This window comes from Phoxinus phoxinus (assembly GCF_949152265.1).
Source record: "Phoxinus phoxinus genome assembly, chromosome: 24".
Lineage (NCBI taxonomy): Eukaryota > Metazoa > Chordata > Actinopteri > Cypriniformes > Leuciscidae > Phoxinus > Phoxinus phoxinus.
In genome coordinates this window covers 20,757,742-20,777,522 of record NC_136899.1, presented here as the reverse complement: position 1 = coordinate 20,777,522, position 19,781 = coordinate 20,757,742, and the positions used below count along the sequence as shown (strand labels likewise).

Below are 19,781 nucleotides of genomic sequence, written 5' to 3'. Positions count from 1 at the left end.
AGGGCTTTCCTCCTTGATGCCCCGATTTCGCCTTCTGGCCTGTTCGGCGATGCTGTAAACACCTTCGTTGACAGGTTTCAGGAGGCGAAGAAACAGTCTGCAGCCTTCAAACAATACTTCCCTCACCGCTCCAAATCCAAGAAGTCTGCCCCCAGTGGGCAGCCGCAGCCATCCACCAGCTCCTCCGCCTATAGACAGGTGCAAAAAGAGAGTGTCTCGTCTAGAGCCCCCCACGGTGAACAGGATAAAGCTAGGCCAAGCCATTACTGTCAAACACTTTCAGAGAGTGTTAGGACTCATGGCAGCAGCGTCCAAAATCATTCCATTCGGCCTGCTGCACATGAGGGCCCTGCAGTGGTGGTTGAACACCAAGGGGTTCTCCCCAAAGGGGAACCCATTCCACATGATCAGGGATACGCGCAGATGCCTTCGTTCCCTATCTATGTTAAAAAGAAAGCTTGATTTCTGTCCCAAGGTCCCGTGTTGAGAGCGTCATGTCACCAGAAAGCCGTTTCGACAGACGCCTCCCTCATGGGCTGGGGCCATGGTCATGGGCAGGTGCCTTATGACAGGCCTATGGCAGGACCATCATTCCTCCTGGCACATAAATTGCCTGGAAATGTTGGCGGTGTCCCGAGCTCTGAGGAGCTTCCTGCCAGACCTCAAAGGTCAGCATGTCCTTGTGAGGTCAGACAATATGTCAGTGGTGGCCTATATAAACCATCAAGGGGGTCTGAGGTTTCGCCCTTTGTGCAGACTGGCGCATCAGATCCTCCTGTGGTCCCAAGGGAAACTGTTGTCTCTCAGAGCAACATACATTCCGGGGAATCAGAATCAGGGTGCAGAAATCCTCTCGAGGCAGGGGAATGGAGGCTCCACCCCGAGGTGGTGGGGTCAATATGTCAGAGGTTCGGCCCAGTGGAAGTGGATCTATTTGTGTCTCGAGAGACGACCCACTGTCCACTGTGGTTCTCCCTCACACATCCAGCCCCGCTGGGGTTGGATTCCATGCATTTCCCCTGATCGCTCTGCTCCCGGGGGTTCTAGAGAGGGTCCGTCACGACGGGATCAGTCTACTGTTGGTAGCCCTATTGTGGCCGGCCCGAATATGGTTCTCCGACATAATATCGCTCCTGGACGGCCCTCAGTGGGAGATTCCCATCAGGAAGGACCTGCTGACACAGACAGAGGGCTCAATATTTCACCCTCGGCCGGAGGTATGGAAACTGTGGGTCTGGCCCCTGAGGGGGCAAAGTACCAAGAGGCTGGCCTGTCAGCAGGAGTAGTGGAGACCGTACTCAGCTCTAGAGCTCCCTCCACGAGGAAATTGTACGGCCCTAAAGTGGAATGTTTTCACCACATAGTGTAGAGAGCGTGAGGTGGACCCAGTTAACTGCCCAGTGGCTTCAGTGCTGGAGTTCCTCCAAGATCGCTTCTCGGGCTGGTCTTACCACGTCTACACTCAAGGTGTACGTGGCTGCCATTGTGGCTTTCTACGCTCCTCTGGGTGATGGGCCTCTGGGTAGGCAGCAGTTGGTCGTACGCTTCCTCCGTGGGGCTTGGAGAATGAGACCTGCGACTCGTACCTTGTAACGTCACACGTTATATCATGACGCAACACCAATCAAGATTGGCTTAGATTCATTCATGCTTCAGAGGCGCTACGCTGAGGGGCGTTCCCCCAAAGTGTCAGTCGACGCAGTTCTCATTCCCTTTCTCAGGGAACAAGGGTTACAGTCGTAACCCGAGACGATTTGCTGCTCAACAAAGTTTGAAAACTTTATATTTTAATGGAAACCCTGATACATGAAACATGAAATAGAAATATTTTGTAATATAAGTGTCTTTATTGTCCCTTTTAATGCATCCTTGCTGAATAATATTATAATATATATATATTTTTTTTTACTTACTGACCGTACATTTTTAAACGCTAGTGTACCGGTATGTTTTACAAGTGTTATGTTGTATTTAATGTTATTTGTAATTTTTCTATTGTTCAGGAGTAAACCCACGGTATGTGTTGAGGAACTGGATGGCTGAATCTGCTATCAGAAAAGCAGAGAAAAATGACTTTTCAGAGGTATTATTACATGTGATGTCAAACTAATATGCTGTCATGATCATGCTTATCATATATCTTAGAGTATGTGCTTTAATATATTACTGTGGAATGAAGACTTGACAATTATACATACAATGTAACATCTTCAGACAGACCATTATGGCGTGTCTTTTTCTTAGGTGACAGTATTTTTTATGTATTTCTAGGTGGCACTGTTGCAGAAGACTTTAATGGAGCCGTTTATGGAGCAGGAAGAGGCCGAGAGAGCCGGATATGCCAGTAAACCTCCATCCTGGGCTCAGCAGCTGAGGGTCAGCTGTTCTTCCTAACTCAGGGTCGAATGAAAATCACAAATTTCAGCATAATTTGAACCAAAAATATAGTTTATGACATGGTAATCACACTTCCTAATGGATGATCTGATTGGAGGATGTATAGTTCAACGCTATATGTACATATATGCACGTTATATGAACAATGGACATGGATGTCTTTTGTAAAATGGTTGTTTCTGAATTTCTACAAAAGTGCAAAAAACTTGCATCATGCATCTCGTTTACTCCTGTTTAACAATTAGGCATGCCAAAATCTGTTTAACAGTTAACTTTGCAAAACCTTATTCATTATGACATTCCATTAGCAATGATGATATAGCATATTTGTAATACATATAATCTGATTAGGTGCGTAAGTACAAAGTATTTACATATTTTAGTCTGGTGGTGTAATACAAGCATATTGAACATCAAAAGAATTAAAGATGTGTGTCAATGTCACGCCAAGAACGGTTGTTTGGTGGTCAGTTCCTCAGTCCAACTACAAAAACACATCAATTATCTCTATCTGTCTTCAAGATCATTGTTGACTGCGCTTTTTCAGCATCGCTGTCATCAGTTCTGACATGAGTTCGCCACCTGGGGGCGCTGTTTGTTGAGGTGTAGTTCTCTTTGGTGGAGCTGGAGGCATTTTTCTGACGGAGCCGGATGGGTGGGCAGCCGGTGCAGGAGCTGGTGGTGGAGGCGGGGGTGGAGGAGGTGGTGGAGCTCCACCTGCAGATGCAAAGTTTTGGGGACCAGGAGGAGGAGGTGGAAGGGAGGTAATGGGGTCTGGAGGCGGTGGGGGGAGCGAGTCTCCCCCGTAAGGTGCAAAACTAGGAGGCGGTGGAGGAAGAAAGTCAGGGGGCAGCTCGGCCTCTTCTGGAGGAGGTGGTGGTGGAGGCAGGTCATCCATGGGTGGAGGTGGGAAGGAGGATTGTGGGAATCGAGGTGGAGGAGGAAACTTGTTGACTTTGGCTGTGCTGGCAGGAGGAGCGGGGGGAGGAGGAGGCAACATGGGGTCGGGTGGTGGAGGAGGCAGGGTTTCCATTGAAGGCGGAGGTGGTGGGAAAGATGTCTGGTTGCCAGGACCCTTCAAAAACAAAAGTAGCATTCAGGTGCATTTCAAATTAATTATGAAATTACAAGGGGATTAAAACAACTCTAAAGGAACCTTCACCCTTTGTGAAAAAGTAGTGTGCTTAATTGTGTGCTTTAAATCTTTAAAGTATATTTAAAAATATTTTCAGATAACATTAATGAATTAAAAGGCAACTATATGTGTATTTAAAGACAGTGCACTTTCATGACTGTTTCTTAACAGAGTTAAGTAAAATTTTAAAAAAGTGTACTTTGCAATCATGACAAATTAACAGTTAAACTTTTATTTATAATACATTTTTAAATTATGGTTCAGTAATCCTTTGCAGTACACTTATTTTGATGTGTTGACAAACATGAGCACATGTAAATTTGATTATAATTTTAACTGTAGTGTGTTATTCGTTAATACATTTAATGTTAATATATTTTAAATGTACCAATTGGCAACTTCATCATGGCAAATGTGTAATTAAATATTGAAAACATGACAAGTTTCAATAGAAATGATAAATGTATATTTTAGTTTCCTATAAATACTTTTCAGTACATTCGGCAGTACACTTCAACCATATTTAATAGAAAATAGAATTATGAAATCTTATAAAAATATGTACTTAAGTGTGTCAATACATTTCAACTATAATTTATTTAATTGCAATTAACATGCAGTTAAGTGTCTGAAAACATTACATTCAGGCCACACTTCAGTATGGTCCATGAACTTATATTATTTATCGTATTATATTATGGTGTTGTTCATTATTAAGGCAACTGATAGATTTAGAGGTACCTTGGTGTCCTTTAGAAGCTGAGGAGCGTGTCCATTCGCAGCTTTGGCTGAAAGATAGACACAAAAATGTAATCCAATTCCTTTTATATATCAAGATCTATGATACATTTTATAACAATCTATTTAGCTGATTATCTCTACCTTTAGGTGTAGGGGAGGGTGTGGATGCGCTGGAGGAGGCCTGGATAGTGCGGTTAGCCCAGGTCGCAGTGCCGGCTGCTTTCCTCACAGCGGCTTTGTAGTTTTCATATAACTGCTTACCATACTATGAAAAAAACATGACAAAACAAGACCGTTAATAAGGTAGAAGAACTCATTTTTGTATTATTATTATTTTTTGACAAAGTAGACAGCTCACAATAGGACCCAACACAATACAGCTAAAATAGTAGAAATGTTTATATTGTAAACTATAATTTATAATGCCAATTTTTGCTGCAAAAAGTTAAACTTAGTGTCTATCATACAATCATTATCTATTTTGGTTTTTGGTGTGTGGCCTGGTTTCTGCTCACCTTTGCAATACGTATCCCAGTCACCCACAGAGTCATGGTCACCTCATCATCACAACACAGATACTTGATGTATTGGGATTCTTTTTGAATTTGAGGATGCTGAAAGCAGATCACAGTGACCATATGAACATGACATAAACCTGATACACACAGAGAAAGGCCAAGATAATAATGCTTCATTTAGTTGTATCCCCTATTGTTTCTCCTGTCATTCCCTACAGATTTGTAGAACCATTAATTTTTCAGGGGTTGAATCTTTAATCAATGTTTTTTGTTGTTTTTAAAACAACAAAGGGTTGGGTAACAACTTACTAGGGTATCCAAGGACAGTTGGTGATTTTAACTTTGTTTCGATTACATATTTTATTGAGCTGCAGTTGCATAGCAGAGACAGTGGATGGCACACTAATATCACAAGATGATTGCCAATGCCCCTCATGCCACACTTTAGGATTAGTCCTAAATAATGCTAAATTGAACCACAAAAATCTTGTGTTTTATCATTTTAAATTATTGCATACATGCAAAGAATGCATGTCCCTTTGCATGCGAAGTAAGGGTTTAATTGTGTATTTCATTTATTAAATTGTTTGCGTTTTATTTCCCAATTGCTTGACAAACATAAAACACAGCCCACCCTAACCTAAACATAGCCTGAAACACCCCGATGATTTGTCATGCTTTCTTAGCAAGGCATCGACAAGTCAGTGGACCTGGTTTTGCTATAATGCTATATTTCGTATGGGTTGATGTTGGTAAAATAGCTTTTTACAGTTATAATTGTCTTTGTCCAAAATTAGTTTTTAGCTAGTGATATTCTTTCCATGCCTCGTTTTTAATTTGTTACAATAACCCAGTATTAACACATTCATCACATATTCATATTCTTAGAGGTGAGTTTAGAATTGTGTGCAAAGACTTTAATTAAAGGAAGGCTCTGTCAACTGCATAGTCTGAACACAAAAAATAACCAGATTTTTTTTTTTGGACCTTTTACAACTTGTCCTAGTAACATCCTAGTAACCACCTAATCTTGCCCCTGTTTTCTTTTGAAAAAACTTTTGCAAGGCTGTTTATTAGCAGATTTTGCAGTTTTATGCTTGTCCCCAACTCAGACTGGCCCTTTAATGTTAAAAAAATATATTAAAAGATCGATTTAAAAATATTTTTAACATGTTTGTCTTAAGGACAAATAAAATAATATCATACCATCGAAATTCCATATGTATATCACACTTTTACACCATTTTTGGAATAAAATAAGTCCAGGTTTTCCGTCATTTCCACCTCCCTAAACAAAATCCACTTTCATATATCCACCTTAAATATTTTATTTACTTGCTAATCATGGAAATAATAGTGAAAAGGATGTATTAGTTGAAGATGAAACTTCAGGCACATGTGCTCTTCAGCACAAGAAAATAAATCAAGGTTTATACAGGCTGTCTACTAAACCGTCTTGTTCAAATAATAGACTATATTATTCATTTGGAAAGGCTTGAGAACCATGATAGCATTCTTAGACTGCTAGTTTAGATTGGTTTTGGTTATATTTATCAGACTGTTACCACCATGCATGCATAAAAATGATACCTAAGAAAGATTCTCTTTCCGTGAATCTTCAAACCCTCATCCCTTATGTTTCATGTTGCCACAGTTAAAGGATTAGTTCACCTCAAAATGAAGATTTCCTGATAATTTACTCACCCCAATCAATGCCATCCAAGATGTTCATGTCTTTCTTTCTTCAGTGGAAAAGAAATTACGTTTTTTGAGGAAAACATTTCATATTATTTTGCGCCACACAACGGACTTCAATCGCAACCAACATGTTGAAGTCCAAATCAATGCAGTTTCAAAGGGCTTTGAAGTGCTTCAAATGGCTCTGCATGATCCCAGCTGAGGAATAGGGTCTTATCTAGCGGAACGATCGGTTATTTTCTACAAAAAATAATCATATATATATATATATATATATATATATATGCTTTTTAACCACAAATGCCCGTCTTGTACCATCTCCGAGATGCACTACGTATTACGTCATCACGTTGGAAAGGTCACGAAAACAAAAATTCATAAATTAAAACAAAGATGTTAGACGATTTTGAAGTTGGAAGAGAAAATTTGATGATTATTTTCGCCCTTCCCTACCTTTTTGAACCGGAGTACACAGACAAATAACTTAGACAGGTGACGTGACCCGTGACCTTTCCAACATCTTAGCAGTTTTTCTGCAATATTAGCACACCCTCATCTAGCTAACGTTTTTTTGGACTTAGCATATGCTGTTTACTCGTAATAAACATAAATACATTATTTTCATATTTGTTGTACATAATTCTATCGAACTACAGCCAAGGGGGAAATGACGCTGAACACTCTGTATAAAAGCTAGAGTTACCTTGATTTATTTTCTTGTGCTGAAGAGCACATGTGCCTGAAGTTTCATCTTCAACTAATACATCCTTTTCACTATTATTTCCATGATTAGCAAGTAAATAAAATATTTAAGGTGGATCTATGAAAGTGGATTTTGTTTAGGGAGGTGGAAATGATGGAAAACCTGGACTTATTTTATTCCAAAAATGGTGTAAAAGTGTGATATACATATGGAATTTCGATGGTATGATATTATTTTATTTGTCCTTAAGACAAACATGTTAAAAATATTTTTAAATCGATCTTTTAATATATTTTTTTAACATTAAAGGGCCAGTCTGAGTTGGGGACAAGCATAAAACTGCAAAATCTGCTAATACAGTTTTTTCCAACTGCTTACACACGTTTTCAAAACAATGTCACTTTTTTTCAAAACTCTACACACAATTCCCAAAACTGCACATACAAAATGCAAAATGCCTCACATCTCCTTCAAAATGTAACACTGCATTCAAAATGCCATAAACACATGTCAGAATGAAGCATTCGCATCAAATGTCAAACACTTCTTTCATAATAGTACATTTTTGAATATACCATGTAAACACTGTTGTTCTAAATCTAAAGCTCTCTGGTCTTTCATAGGCTTATATCTACATTTCATTACAATGTTTTACAGTGAAAGTAATGTGCTGAGAGCGGTAACAAGTACACTGTGAACACCAATGCAATGTAGAAACAGAAAATATTTATCAGGCCAAACATTACTGTATACAGTAGCATACAACAAAACCATAAACATATGTGAACCAAAAGTATATTTTTTAGAATACAGTAAAGAACACAATTGTGTGTGTGGGGTCTCTGTCCATTGTTGGTATCCATTGTTCAAAACAGGCAATCGACCTTTGACCTATTTATAGGCCTATACTACAGTAAAGCAGTGATTGGTTAGTGATCAGCAATTACTGTAGTGTTTGCACATGTGAGGAGTGTGTGTGTGACCTGGTGAATAAGTGTAGCATTTTAAATGGTTGTGTTTAGAAAAGGAAAGCAAGTCACTTCCTGTTAGATGTTTGTGTTTTAGGTCGAGAATTGTGTGTAGTGTTTTGAAAAAAGTGTTTTATGCGATTGAAAACTGAGTCAGAGGCTGAGAAATGGCTTATGGTTTTGGAGATTTGCTGTGTAGTTTTGCATTTTGAGTGAGAGGTTTCAAAAATCGTGTGACATGAAAAGATTTTGTGTGTAAGCAGTTGGTAAAAACTGTAAACAGCCTTGCAAAAGTTTTTTCAAAAGAAAACAGGGGCAAGATTAGGTGGTTACTAGGATGTTGGAGCATGAACTTCATGATGACAATATATTTGTTTGTTTATTTATTTACAAAAAAAGGCCAAGGACACAAAAGTGCCTGTAGTTGGAGAATCACCTATAGTCCTGGACCTGGCCTGTAGACCCGTTCGCAATTTGGTGTTGGGGGAATTTCTCACTTGAACTGAGTTAGTGGGTCCCTAGACATGAAAAATCACTGAGGTGCTCGTCCGACAAAGTGCCACGAATTACGCAATGGTCATATCAAATATGGCTGCCATCGGATGATGATAAAAATCCAACTTCTTTGTTTCTGAATGTTTATACACATATAATACCTCTATTTTGACTAATTATGGTATGTGGAATTCATTTATGCCATTGATATGACCATATTGGGTAATTTTGACCTTGGAAGCGCATGGTCAAGGTCGTTTTTCTACTCTGAAGAATCTCAAAAGACATGTACATGCGAACTAACTCAAATTTACAGTCTGCCCTTATACCGTGAATTTGTACAACACTAGACAGAGTTCACAGAAAATAAGAGGACAAGGTTTAACTTTTCTTGAATTTTACCAGGAGTATCAAAAGATTTCCATGGTTCCTAAAGTTTTCATCTCACTATTGAGCATCGCACCAACTGATCAACAGTGAGCATTACACATGTACATGAGAACTAACTAAAATTTACAGTCTGCCCTTATACTGTGTATTTGTACAGCACTGGACAGAGTTCACAGAAAAAAAGAGGACAAGGTTAGACTTTTCTTGTATTTTACCAGAAGTAGTCCAATTTAAATTATTTCCAAGGTTTCTAAAGTTTTCATCTCACTATTGAGCATCACACATATTGATCAACATGGAGCATTCTAAAATACCTGGCCCCAAAAGCTTGACTTTGGTTGCTTCAATGGTAGATCAGGACAATCTTAAACAAAGGTTATGCATCATCTGTCAAGATGATAATAAATTGCCTGTAACAAGTGAAAAGACAGGACGTGAGAGAATCAAACAAGCTGCTAAAATCCGTAATGATGTGGTTACAAATCGTATCAAAACTCTGATGGAGGATGATGATGAAGATAATGATAATAGCATGTTTGTTTACCATAATACCAACAAATGCTACAAGTCATACACTCATTCTCGCAAACTGACATCTATTGAGAAGAAAATAATTGAAGAATCGAAGGTGTGTGAGACAGAAGACGAGGCTTCTACAAGTGTCATGAAAACCTTACGGAGAAGTGTTACACCTTGTGCACCTCCAAGTTCTGACAAGGATGCAAGAACTTTGCCCTGTGTTATATGTGGATATATGGAACACAAGAAATGTCGTGACAAGTACAGAATTTGTGAGTATGATAGTGCGAAGAAACTAATTGCTGCAGCAAAACATAACCAAGATGTAGTTTTCACATGAATTGCAGATCGACTGAAGGACGATGAAGATAGCTCTGTTAAATCAGTTATATCAGCTGATTTATTTTGTCACAATCTCTGTCGCCAAAACTACATGCGAAAATATGAACGTGGCATCAAAGCACTAGAGAAACCGGCCATTACCAACATCAAGCAAGTGCTGTTTGCTCGTGCTCTTTCATATATTGATAAGCTTGTGGCGAAGGGAGAGTGTTGCACTGTGAGTGATATTGTGGAGTTTGCATTGAGCCTGTTGGAAGAAGGTGAGGTGCTTACAAGTACCTTCCAGAACCGTGATATGAAACAGCTGATCCTTAATCACTACGGAGAATTGGTCACATTCACTCCCAACAGTAGGGTGAATGAATCTGAGATTTTTTTCTCATCTGACATTGACGCTACTGACTTGGCCATCAAGCTGAAGAATCAGGACATAATGAGAGAGGCAGGCACCAAGTTGAGAGAAGTGCTCCTGGACGTTGATTTTGGTCTGCAAGACAGCTTCTGTGACAGTACTGACTTGAAAGCATCATGGGAGACAACAATGATGCCAGCGCCTCTTCTTACGTTCTTAGCAGCTCTGTTCAAGGTCCCCAAGCACAAGCTCTTTAGAAGCAGTGCTAGAGACCTAGAGGAGCTTCTCCAGCCTCTACAGGATGAGGACAATATTCAGCAGCAATATTCCACAGAGGGAGAGGATAATGGACAGTCCACACAGGGGGAGGATAAGGGCAGCCAGCTAGCAGAAGAACAGCCACAGCAGCAACAGCCCACACATGGAGAAGAGCATCTACTGAGAGAACAGTCTCTACTAGAAGAAGAGGGGAAATGGGTGAGAGATCACAAGAGTACACAACTGCACTGTCTTTTCCAAATACTTGTGTATAGCATTCACAGTGGAGTAAAGCGAACACCGTTGCATATTATGCTTGGCCATGCCATTTATGCAAGAGATCGCAGCAAGAGCCTTCTCACAACTTTCAACAGGATTGGTTCATGTTCAAGCTACCAGACAATCAGATCTGCCCGCAGTCTTCTCGCTAGCTATGCTGTGAAATGCTCAGAAGATGGAGAGACACCCATACCAAGTACTTTTACAAGGGAGGATTATACTATGGCAGGCATGGACAACTCTGATTATGCTGATAAATCATCACTGTCTGGTACCAAGGGTTCACACTATGCAGCATTAGTACTGTTCCAAGACGCCACAGTGAACAGAACCCTTCATAAGCCTCCAGTGTCAAGCACAGGATTAAGCCATGCTGATCCAATCCTGCGGACAAAGTTGCCATGCCAAAAGGGTACCTCACCATGCCAAGCCAGTGGTTCGACCTCCCCTGCCACCAGACATGCTGCTGCATCCTGAAAACAAGCAAGCAACATTACTTGATGTTGCAACTGCCAAAAGTGTATCTGGAAAGCGGGAATTCTTCATCAGTCTGATCCGCTGCGGTGCATCAGCAGGAGACCCTTTGATATGGGCCGCTGTGCACACACTTGTCTCATCTGCTGTGGTGCCGATGATGCGTGTTGGCTTCCTCCCTGTCATACCAAGACCCATTACTGAGCGTGCCACCGTCAGACATTGCCTCACCAACTTCCAGAGTGTTCGCAGACAACTGAATCAGGCATCAATGGCGATTTGGTGTGATGAAAGCGTGTTTGCCCTGGCTGTAGATATTTACCTGCATGAGACAGCACAGTTCAAGGATCTGTTCCTCTGCATGGGCCCTTTCCATTGGACCCGTGTTCTACTCAGATGCCAGGGAAAACTGCTTAGAGGTTCTGGCCTGGATGATGCATTGGTGGAGTGTGAAGTGTTTGGACCTGGCGTGATAGAGTCGGTGTTAAATGGTAGTCATTATGTCCGGGCTCTCACTGGGATGCTGATTGTGGAGGATGTGATCAGGTCGCTCCAGTGGGAGATTTTCTGGCAACACAAGGACAAAGCAGAATATCCAGTGCTAGCACAGGTAGAGGCACTGCACATCAACATTGCCCAGAGCAGTTTGAGGCCTTGATTGAACAAGTGCAGAAGTTGAATCAGGACTTTCTGGAGTTTGAGAAAGAGTGTGAAGCAAAGTCAGAGCTCTGCCAATTCTTTGGAGTTTGGCTGGAATTGGTGGCCGTCATCAAAAATGCTGTAGTCTCCGAAAGAGAAGGAAACTGGAACCTACACGTGGCTACTATAGAGGATTCTATGCCCATCTTTGCAGAATGTGACTGCATAAACTACCTTCGCCATGGCTCATGGTATCTTGAACAAATCAAGGTGCTAGAGTTCACACATCCTGAGCTCTACCGGCGCTTCTCTATAGGCCAGTGGGTAGTGCAGGATCGCCCTGGCTGGTTCTGTGCTGTGGGAGGTGACATGAAAGTCGAGCAGACCATTCAGCGAGTGTCAAAGGGTCCTGGAGGTCACTATGTAGTAGGAGCCACACACAATGCAAATGCTGTAGCAGAGTTTGAGCTCTTGTTCCATGAGATTGGGATGATCACTGATATCCTCAACTTTCTCACCAACAACCACACTTTGAAAACGACAGAATGCCATCTCCAGCATGCACTGAGCACCACTCGCCGCCTTACATTCAACCAAAATGTTTCAAAGCTACTGGACTTTGTGCTAGAACGGCAGAATCCATACTCAGTGACAGTCAATGTGCCTGTTCCACTGCACAATCTGCTCACCAAGCAGGCTGTTGACCGAGGTGTCACGCCTCACTTGCTCAACTGTCTCCAAAATAGGAAGCATGTCTACTGCTCGTACAGGCAGGAAAGGTTAGTTGAGAAGACCAAGAAAATTAGCACAACTATATCAAAGAGAAAACTACCTCAGTTCAACGAACAACCACAGAAGACACAGACAATCAGTATGAAGGAGCAGAAGTTAGTCTCATCCAAAGACATGGCTGAGGCACATAGGAGTATGGACATTGCTAAGGAGCGGGGCATGAGTATCCGGCAGATACTTTCTCATGATGTGCTTTCAGCATCTCCTCTGTTTGATGGTGACCTTCCAGCTCATGTCAACAAGTCAAAACTTGTCAGTGAGATTGAGCCTCGACTTGATCTCACCCAATGGAGTCTTGAGTCTACTTATGCCACTCATGTTGTGGTAGACTTCATGTCGAAGATGCGACAGATGCCTCTAGCACAATTCCCTACTTTAGGTGCTGTCATCAATGCCATCATCAGCTCAACATCATCCCTCTGCCAAGAGCCGGAGTTCATCCATCTTGTACTAGATTCCTACATCGAGATGTCCCTGAAAGAAGGGGAGCGCATGCGGCGCACAGACTCAACAACATGCATCGACATCATTGGTATGAACAGGCACACACCTATCCCTCAGCAACTTGACAAGTTCTGGGCGTCTGTGGAGAACAAGCGGAATCTCCAACTGTTAGCTCGGGATATGGTGTGCAATCGAGCCAGTGCCAATGCTACTGTCATTGTCAGCTCTATTGTCATTGATGATGAGGTGCTACCAGCAAAGGCAGCTGGTGGCGAAGAGATCCCAGACCTCTTGAACTGGATTGAGGAGGCTGATGCCAGGTTGCTGGTGCATGTTGAGTGGGCTGTTCGTGTGAAGCAGTGCAAGAGAGTTGTCATAGTCTCCAATGACACAGATACCTTTGCATTGCTCCTCCACTACAGCCCATACTTCCAAGAACTCGGGATGAAGGAGATCTGGCAGCAGTATGGCACTGGTGAGAGGCGGCGAATGCTTCCACTCCATCAAGCAGTCTCTCGTCTTGGAGCGTCACTGTCAAAGACAGTGATTAAAGCACATATCCTGACTGGAGATGACTGTATGAGCAAGGTGGGGACTAAACATGCTGCTATGGCTTCTGACCCAGTCCAATACTTAGCCAACTTTGGAGAGGCAGACACCTTGACAGAGCAAGATGCAGCATTGGCTGAGAAGTACTTGGTGCGTGTCTGGGCTGGGGCCAGGTCAACTACAACAGCTAAGACATTTGATGAATTCAGGGTAGAAATCTACACCAGTGGAAGTGCTGGAATTGATGCTCTCCCTCCCACAAGTAGTGGGATCAGAGGCCACATCCAACGAGGGACTTTTCTGGTTCATACGGCATGCCACTTGCTTGCAACAGCCAAGGACCCCAAAGCAAGACTAGAGCCAACGGAACATGGATGGAAGGAGCACTTTGGCACACTCCTGCCATCAAAATGTCTGAAGCCTTTACCACCAAGTCTGCTCACAGTATGTAAGTGTGCAGGCAAGTGTGACAATCGCCGATGTGGCTGTCGTGCTGCTGGAGTTTCATGCACCGTATTCTGCCATGGAAAAATGGAAAAATCATCCTGTAAAAACCCATCCCACTAAACATGCATGCACACATACAGTACACACAAAAATCAGACTATATGGTACACTTTTAGTTAATTTGGTATTTTGTATCACTTTTATTGATACAAATATTGATAAGTTTTATTGATAAGTTTTATTTGCACCCAATTGTTTTATTTTATATATTTGTACTAACACCCAATTAAAATAAAAGTTCAAAGGGGATGTTTATAATTGTTACGTTTCTTCTCTTCATGTCTTGTTATAATTAAAACAAATCATTGTGGGAATAAATACAATAAAAAGTGACTATAAAGAAAACAATCTGGTCCCATTGAGTTATTGAAAAATTATGTTGACATTGACATTTCAATGACAAGATGATCCTTAATGTTAAAAACAATATTAGCAATGAATGTTAAATGTCAGATTTATTAGAATTAGACTTATTGCATCTGGTTTTTATTCCTAATAATGGCCAAGTTATGGCCAAGATCTTCAGAATAGGAAAATTACCTTGACATTGACCTTTTAAAGTCAAAAATCACCCAATATGGTCATAACAATATCAGAAATTAATTCCACATACCATAGTAAGTCTAAATAAAGGTATCACATGTGTATATACATTCAGAAACAAAGAAGTTGGATTTTCATCATCATCCATCGGCGGCCATATTTGATTTGACCATTACGTAATTCGTGGCACTTTGGCGGACGAGCACCTCTGTTATTTGTCATGTCTAGGGACCCACTAACTCAGTTCAAGTGAGAAATTCCCCCAACACCAAATTGCGAACGGGTCTACAGGCCAGGTACTGGATTACTATACATGTGCAGTGTAACGTTAAATACAAGTACTCCACAGTGACTCTAGGGGTCGCTGTTTGACAAAAACGGAAATCCTGCATATTGCCCCTTTTAAGACTTTATGTAACCGGAACCTGCCATATAAAAGTATAATTTAATTATTTCCAATATTTAATATTTCTATATTCAAAATGTTATATTTAAAACATTAATTTCATAACATTATTATTGCAGTTGTAATTTCAGTGCAAAATTACATTCATGAAAAAAAAAACACGTGTTGTGATAATTTGTTGTTGGACTTTGGATAGTTTCTAAATCCCATAGAATGGACTGTGTGTCTGTCTCTCAGACATATTTTCAATCTATAGCCTAATATCGATATTGTTTAATCATTTTAAAATGATATGTTGAGTCTGAACATTACACGTCTATAGGCCTGTGCTAAGACCTGATTGACTGCATTGAAGTCCACATATAAAAACTCTAAATTATATCAGATTTTGAATGACCTTTAAGTCATTAAGTGACAAACCTTTTCAGTTTTCTTTTTCCTATGAGGGACAAAAGTCCTGAGATACTCCCTCAACTCCCTCTGAACAGACTAGACTTTTGCTCATTAAAATATAATCAGGTGTATCTTAAAGGAGAACTCCGGTCAATTTTAACATTGAGCTCAATTTTTAGTAAATTTGGAGTGCTGTCAATACAGAGAACAACGTCAAAAATCGGTGTTGCCTACACCGTGTTATCCTATTTTTAAAATTTGCACCCTATTGACTTGAATGGGGCAAGTTTTAAACCTGCTTTTATCCTCTTAACATCTTTGATGTGTCATTACAAGTGCCCAGCCATGTGAGTGATTCCTTCAGAGTGAACACGAGTGAATCTGACTGTCGAGTTCACGCGCGTGATCATAGTAACTAAACCTATGCGCGTGAACTCGACAATCGACTACTTTGGACTTCAACCGAAAACAGGAACTAAATACAGGTCTGTGCGCTGGCTGATATAACATAATTTTTATTCATATCTTTCACATCTGCTGCAGTCAGATTCACTCGTGTTCACTCTGAAGGAATCACTCAACATGGGTGGGCACTTGTAATGACACATCAAGGATGATAAGACTAAGAACTGGTTAAGTTTAAAACTTGCCCCATTCAAGTCAATAGGCTGTAAATTTTAAAAATAGGATAACACAGTGTAGGCAACACCGATTTTTGTCGTTGTTCTCTGTATTGACAACACTCCAAATTTACTAAAAATTGAGCTCAATGTTAAAATTGACCGGCGTTCTCCTTTAAAAATAACAGATTAAATTAATTACAAGTCACATTTTGAATTGCCTTGGTAGCAATTGATAAACTGAGACATGAGGGAAAACTGAGATTTATGGATAAAACTTTATAAATCATGACATAAAAAATATAGCCTAACAAAAACAGAAATTAATGTTTGATGAAATCCTCCTCGTCAATATTTGCTGGTAACATATTCATTTAAAATACTTCTATTACTCTTCTGCACATTCTTGTCCTAAATAATAAATTACTAATATATACTGTTTATATCTTGTTGATTAAAATAATCTAATTGTCATTGAATATTGGAAGTTACACCATCAACATTGTAATCAAGCAGTGCAATATCTTATCAATAACAAAGCAATTTTTCAGCACATTTTACATTTACATGTGGATCATTCAGCAGACACTTATCCAAAGCGACATATAAGCAAGGAGAGCAATAAAAGCATTAAAAAACCAACAATATGCAAGTGTTGCGACCATTCCCAGTTTAGTCTACAAAAAGATTTTCTTCAGCAGTTTTCATGAGTCATCAAAAATAGAAGAATCTTACATTATTTATTAGTGAGTTCAAGTCCTCTATTAGATCATTGTGGAAATCTGATGTCATCTGTAGTTAAAAAAAAGATCCAAACAAGAAACTGGAGACGCGCACACACACACACACGAGAGTGAGATCGCTGTGACGTCTCTGTGTCTTCAGTCTCTGTTGACTGTGACGTCTCTGTAGCGGCTCCTTATTCACACTGAGGAAAATACAATAAAACACACACACAGTCACATATGGAGGATGAGACATTACTGCGGTCACATCACATCAGTGGATTCATTTCAGAACAAACATGTATTGTTCCTCTAAAGGCTATGTATTCAAGGACACAACTATCAGGATGAAAACAACAGACAACTTTATTCTTCTTCCCCGTTCCTCTTCTCCCACCTTTACATCCGTATTGCCCCCTGTGGCTATAGCATGCCTTTACATCTCCCCCTTCTAGATGAAGGTCTAACTCTTTTAACAGAACCTTTAAATAACGCTATGCATTCAACAATCTGTGTACTTAGTTATTTCACTTCCTTAACTTATTTTACGAATTTCTTCAAGTCCTTTTTCAAACTTAAAAGCGTACACCTAGAAATGAACAGAAGATATTTTACTTCACAGTAGCACTTTTGTAGCCTTTTAACTGCAAAATTCAATAAATCAGAACATGGGGTTTCTAATAAACATTTCACTTTTTCAACAGGAAATTATTACTTATTATAACTTTTTTTTTTTTTTCTTGTTCTCTTGGGTATATATGAATGTTTCATGTTCAAAGGTCCAGTCTCTCAGGAGCCTTAGACAGTCTCCCTGACCTAGTCACCGTTACATCTGGAAGCACCGGAACTTCCCTGAGGTGTGAACGGTTGCGTCGCAGCCATCCTCCCTCCGGGGTCTCCACCTCGTATGATCGTGGTGTAGGTGCCTGAAGAACAACAGTCCCTTTTGTGTGTGTGTTTTTGATCCATACGTGCTGTCCAGGCTGGAGAGGTGGTACATTTTGAGTACGGTGCCTCCGGTTGAACGTTTGTTGCTGTTTCAGTTTCAACCCCTTGTCCTTTTCTCTGAAGCTCTCAAGATCGGGCCACTGAGGTTTTAACTGCTCCGATGATATGGGAACTGGTGTTCGGATTCTCCTCCCCATCAGCAGTTGTGCTGGGGAGCTTCCGTGCGCCAGTGAAGTGGCCCTGTAGGCCAGCAGGACTTTGTGGAAATCTCTCTCTTTCGCTAAAAGAGACTTCACAGTTCTAACGGCCCGTTCTGCCTCCCCGTTGCTGCGGGGATAACGGGGGCTGCTTGTCACATGGGCAAAGTCATACTCCTGTGCAAACTGAGCGAAATCGTGACAAGAGAATTGCAGACCATTGTCCGTGACAAGCACTTCTGGGCATCCATGTCTGGCAAACACAGCTTTAAGTCTTGAGATAGTCAGTTTTGCTGATGTACTGCCAGGTAGGGAGCAAACTTCAATATAGCGAGAGTAGTAGCCAATTATGACTAAGTAGTTTCCATTCTGCCAGTGGAAGAGATCTGCTGCAACTCTCTGCCATGGTCTGCTTGGGAGTTCTGTTGTGAGCAGAGGCTCGACTGGTGTTTGAGCTTCGCGTGCGCAGATCTCACATCTCTCGACCATTTGCTTTACAGCAGACGTGATGCCTGGCCACCAGACTGATTCCCTGGCCCTTGCTAGGCATTTGTTGATACCTTGATGGCCCTGGTGCAGTCTGTGCAGGATGTCAGGCCTCATGCTCTCAGGGATTATAAGTCTCTCTCCTTTCATGAGCAGTCCTGTTCCTTCATGCAGAACTGACCTATTCGGCCAGTAGGGTAACAACTGCTCATGCACGTCTCGTCTGTGTCCCGGCCATCCGTTTGCAATGTATCGGCTGAGACGTTTGCATGTGTTATCTGAGGTTTGTGCACTCTTAATCTGTTCCAGCTTTGTTGGGGTGGCTGGCAGGCTTTCTACTACACTGTCCAGGTAAGCTTTGCATTCACTTTCCAGGTCTTGCTCCTCCTCTGTGGCTGCGGATGGAAGAGGTGCTCTGGACAGGGCGTCAGCTGTAATCAGATTTTTACCCGGAACATGGATAATGTTGAAATTAAATCTGAGTAGCCTGAGTCTGAATCTGATAATCCTCGGCGGGAGGTCATCTAGTGCTCTGGACTTAAGGAGTGTTATGAGTGGCTTGTGGTCAGTTCTTATGGTAAAGTCCAGTCCACTAATGTATCCTCGCAGGCGCTCACATGCCCAGGTCACAGCCAAAGCCTCCTTTTTTATCTGGGCATATCTTGATTCGGCTTTGGTCAGACTTCTAGAGATAAAGACGACAGGTTTCCACTCTCCGTCTGCCTGTTTTTGTGTCAGAACACCTCCAAGCCCATATGACGAAGCGTCCGCTGATACAATAGTTTCGTGATTTGGGCTGTATTGCGCTAACACCGTCTCTGATCCCAATTGTTTTTTTTGTCTCCAGGAACGCTTTCTGTTGGGGTGCTCCCCATGTCCAGCTGTTCTCTGTTTTCAACAGGTCACGAATGGGCTTTGTCAGATCTGGCAGGCGTGGTGAAAATTTGCCAACAAAGTTCACCATGCCCATGAAACGGCGAACATCCGCCACGTCCTTTGGCTCTGGCATTTCCCGGATTGCTTTTATTTTACCCGGGTCTGCTCTGATGCCCTGAGAATTTATGACATGACCCAGAAAACGAATCTCTGTCAAAGCAAACTGGCATTTCTCGTTGAGAGTAGGCCTGTCACGATAACAAATTTTGCTGGACGATAAATTGTCCAAGAAATTATCGCGATAAACGATAATATTGTCGATCTGAGACCATTTTCATCTAGAATAATGATAATGGCATAATAATGCACATACACCTTTCAAAATTC

General features: G+C 41.3%; 2 protein-coding genes across 3 annotated transcripts in view; both read right to left on the bottom strand.

Moving 5' to 3' along the window:
* Positions 1-2,471: 2,471 nt before the first annotated feature.
* LOC306992624 (amyloid beta A4 precursor protein-binding family B member 1-interacting protein-like) lies at positions 2,472-5,083 on the bottom strand. Its single transcript, XM_079601746.1, has 4 exons — positions 4,789-5,083; positions 4,415-4,538; positions 4,274-4,320; positions 2,472-3,472 (listed from the first exon to the last, which is right to left on the bottom strand). The coding sequence occupies exons 1-4, from the start codon at positions 4,966-4,968 to the stop codon at positions 2,921-2,923; spliced, it is 903 nt and encodes a 300-aa protein (XP_079457872.1). The 5' UTR covers positions 4,969-5,083; the 3' UTR covers positions 2,472-2,920.
* An 11,328-nt stretch (positions 5,084-16,411) lies between these two features.
* LOC306992608 (NACHT, LRR and PYD domains-containing protein 3-like) overlaps positions 16,412-19,781 on the bottom strand; it is a 33,479-nt gene continuing 30,109 nt past the window's right edge. For both annotated transcript variants that reach the window (XM_079601719.1, XM_079601720.1), the window contains one exon: positions 16,412-17,090. In XM_079601719.1, coding sequence (XP_079457845.1) covers positions 17,086-17,090 — 5 coding nt within the window. In that variant the 3' untranslated portion in view covers positions 16,412-17,085. The remainder of the gene's footprint in view (positions 17,091-19,781) is intronic.

Excerpts from the sequence above, each read along its gene's own strand:
- LOC306992624 (XM_079601746.1), bottom strand. The coding sequence starts at position 4,968 with ATGAAGCATTATTATCTTGGCCTTTCTCTGTGTGTATCAGGTTTATGT. Across the intron at positions 4,539-4,788 it reads CTGGGATACGTATTGCAAAG|TATGGTAAGCAGTTATATGA; the intron begins GTGAGCAGAAAC and ends TTTTTTTCATAG. Across the intron at positions 4,321-4,414 it reads ACCCTCCCCTACACCTAAAG|CCAAAGCTGCGAATGGACAC; the intron begins GTAGAGATAATC and ends TCTATCTTTCAG.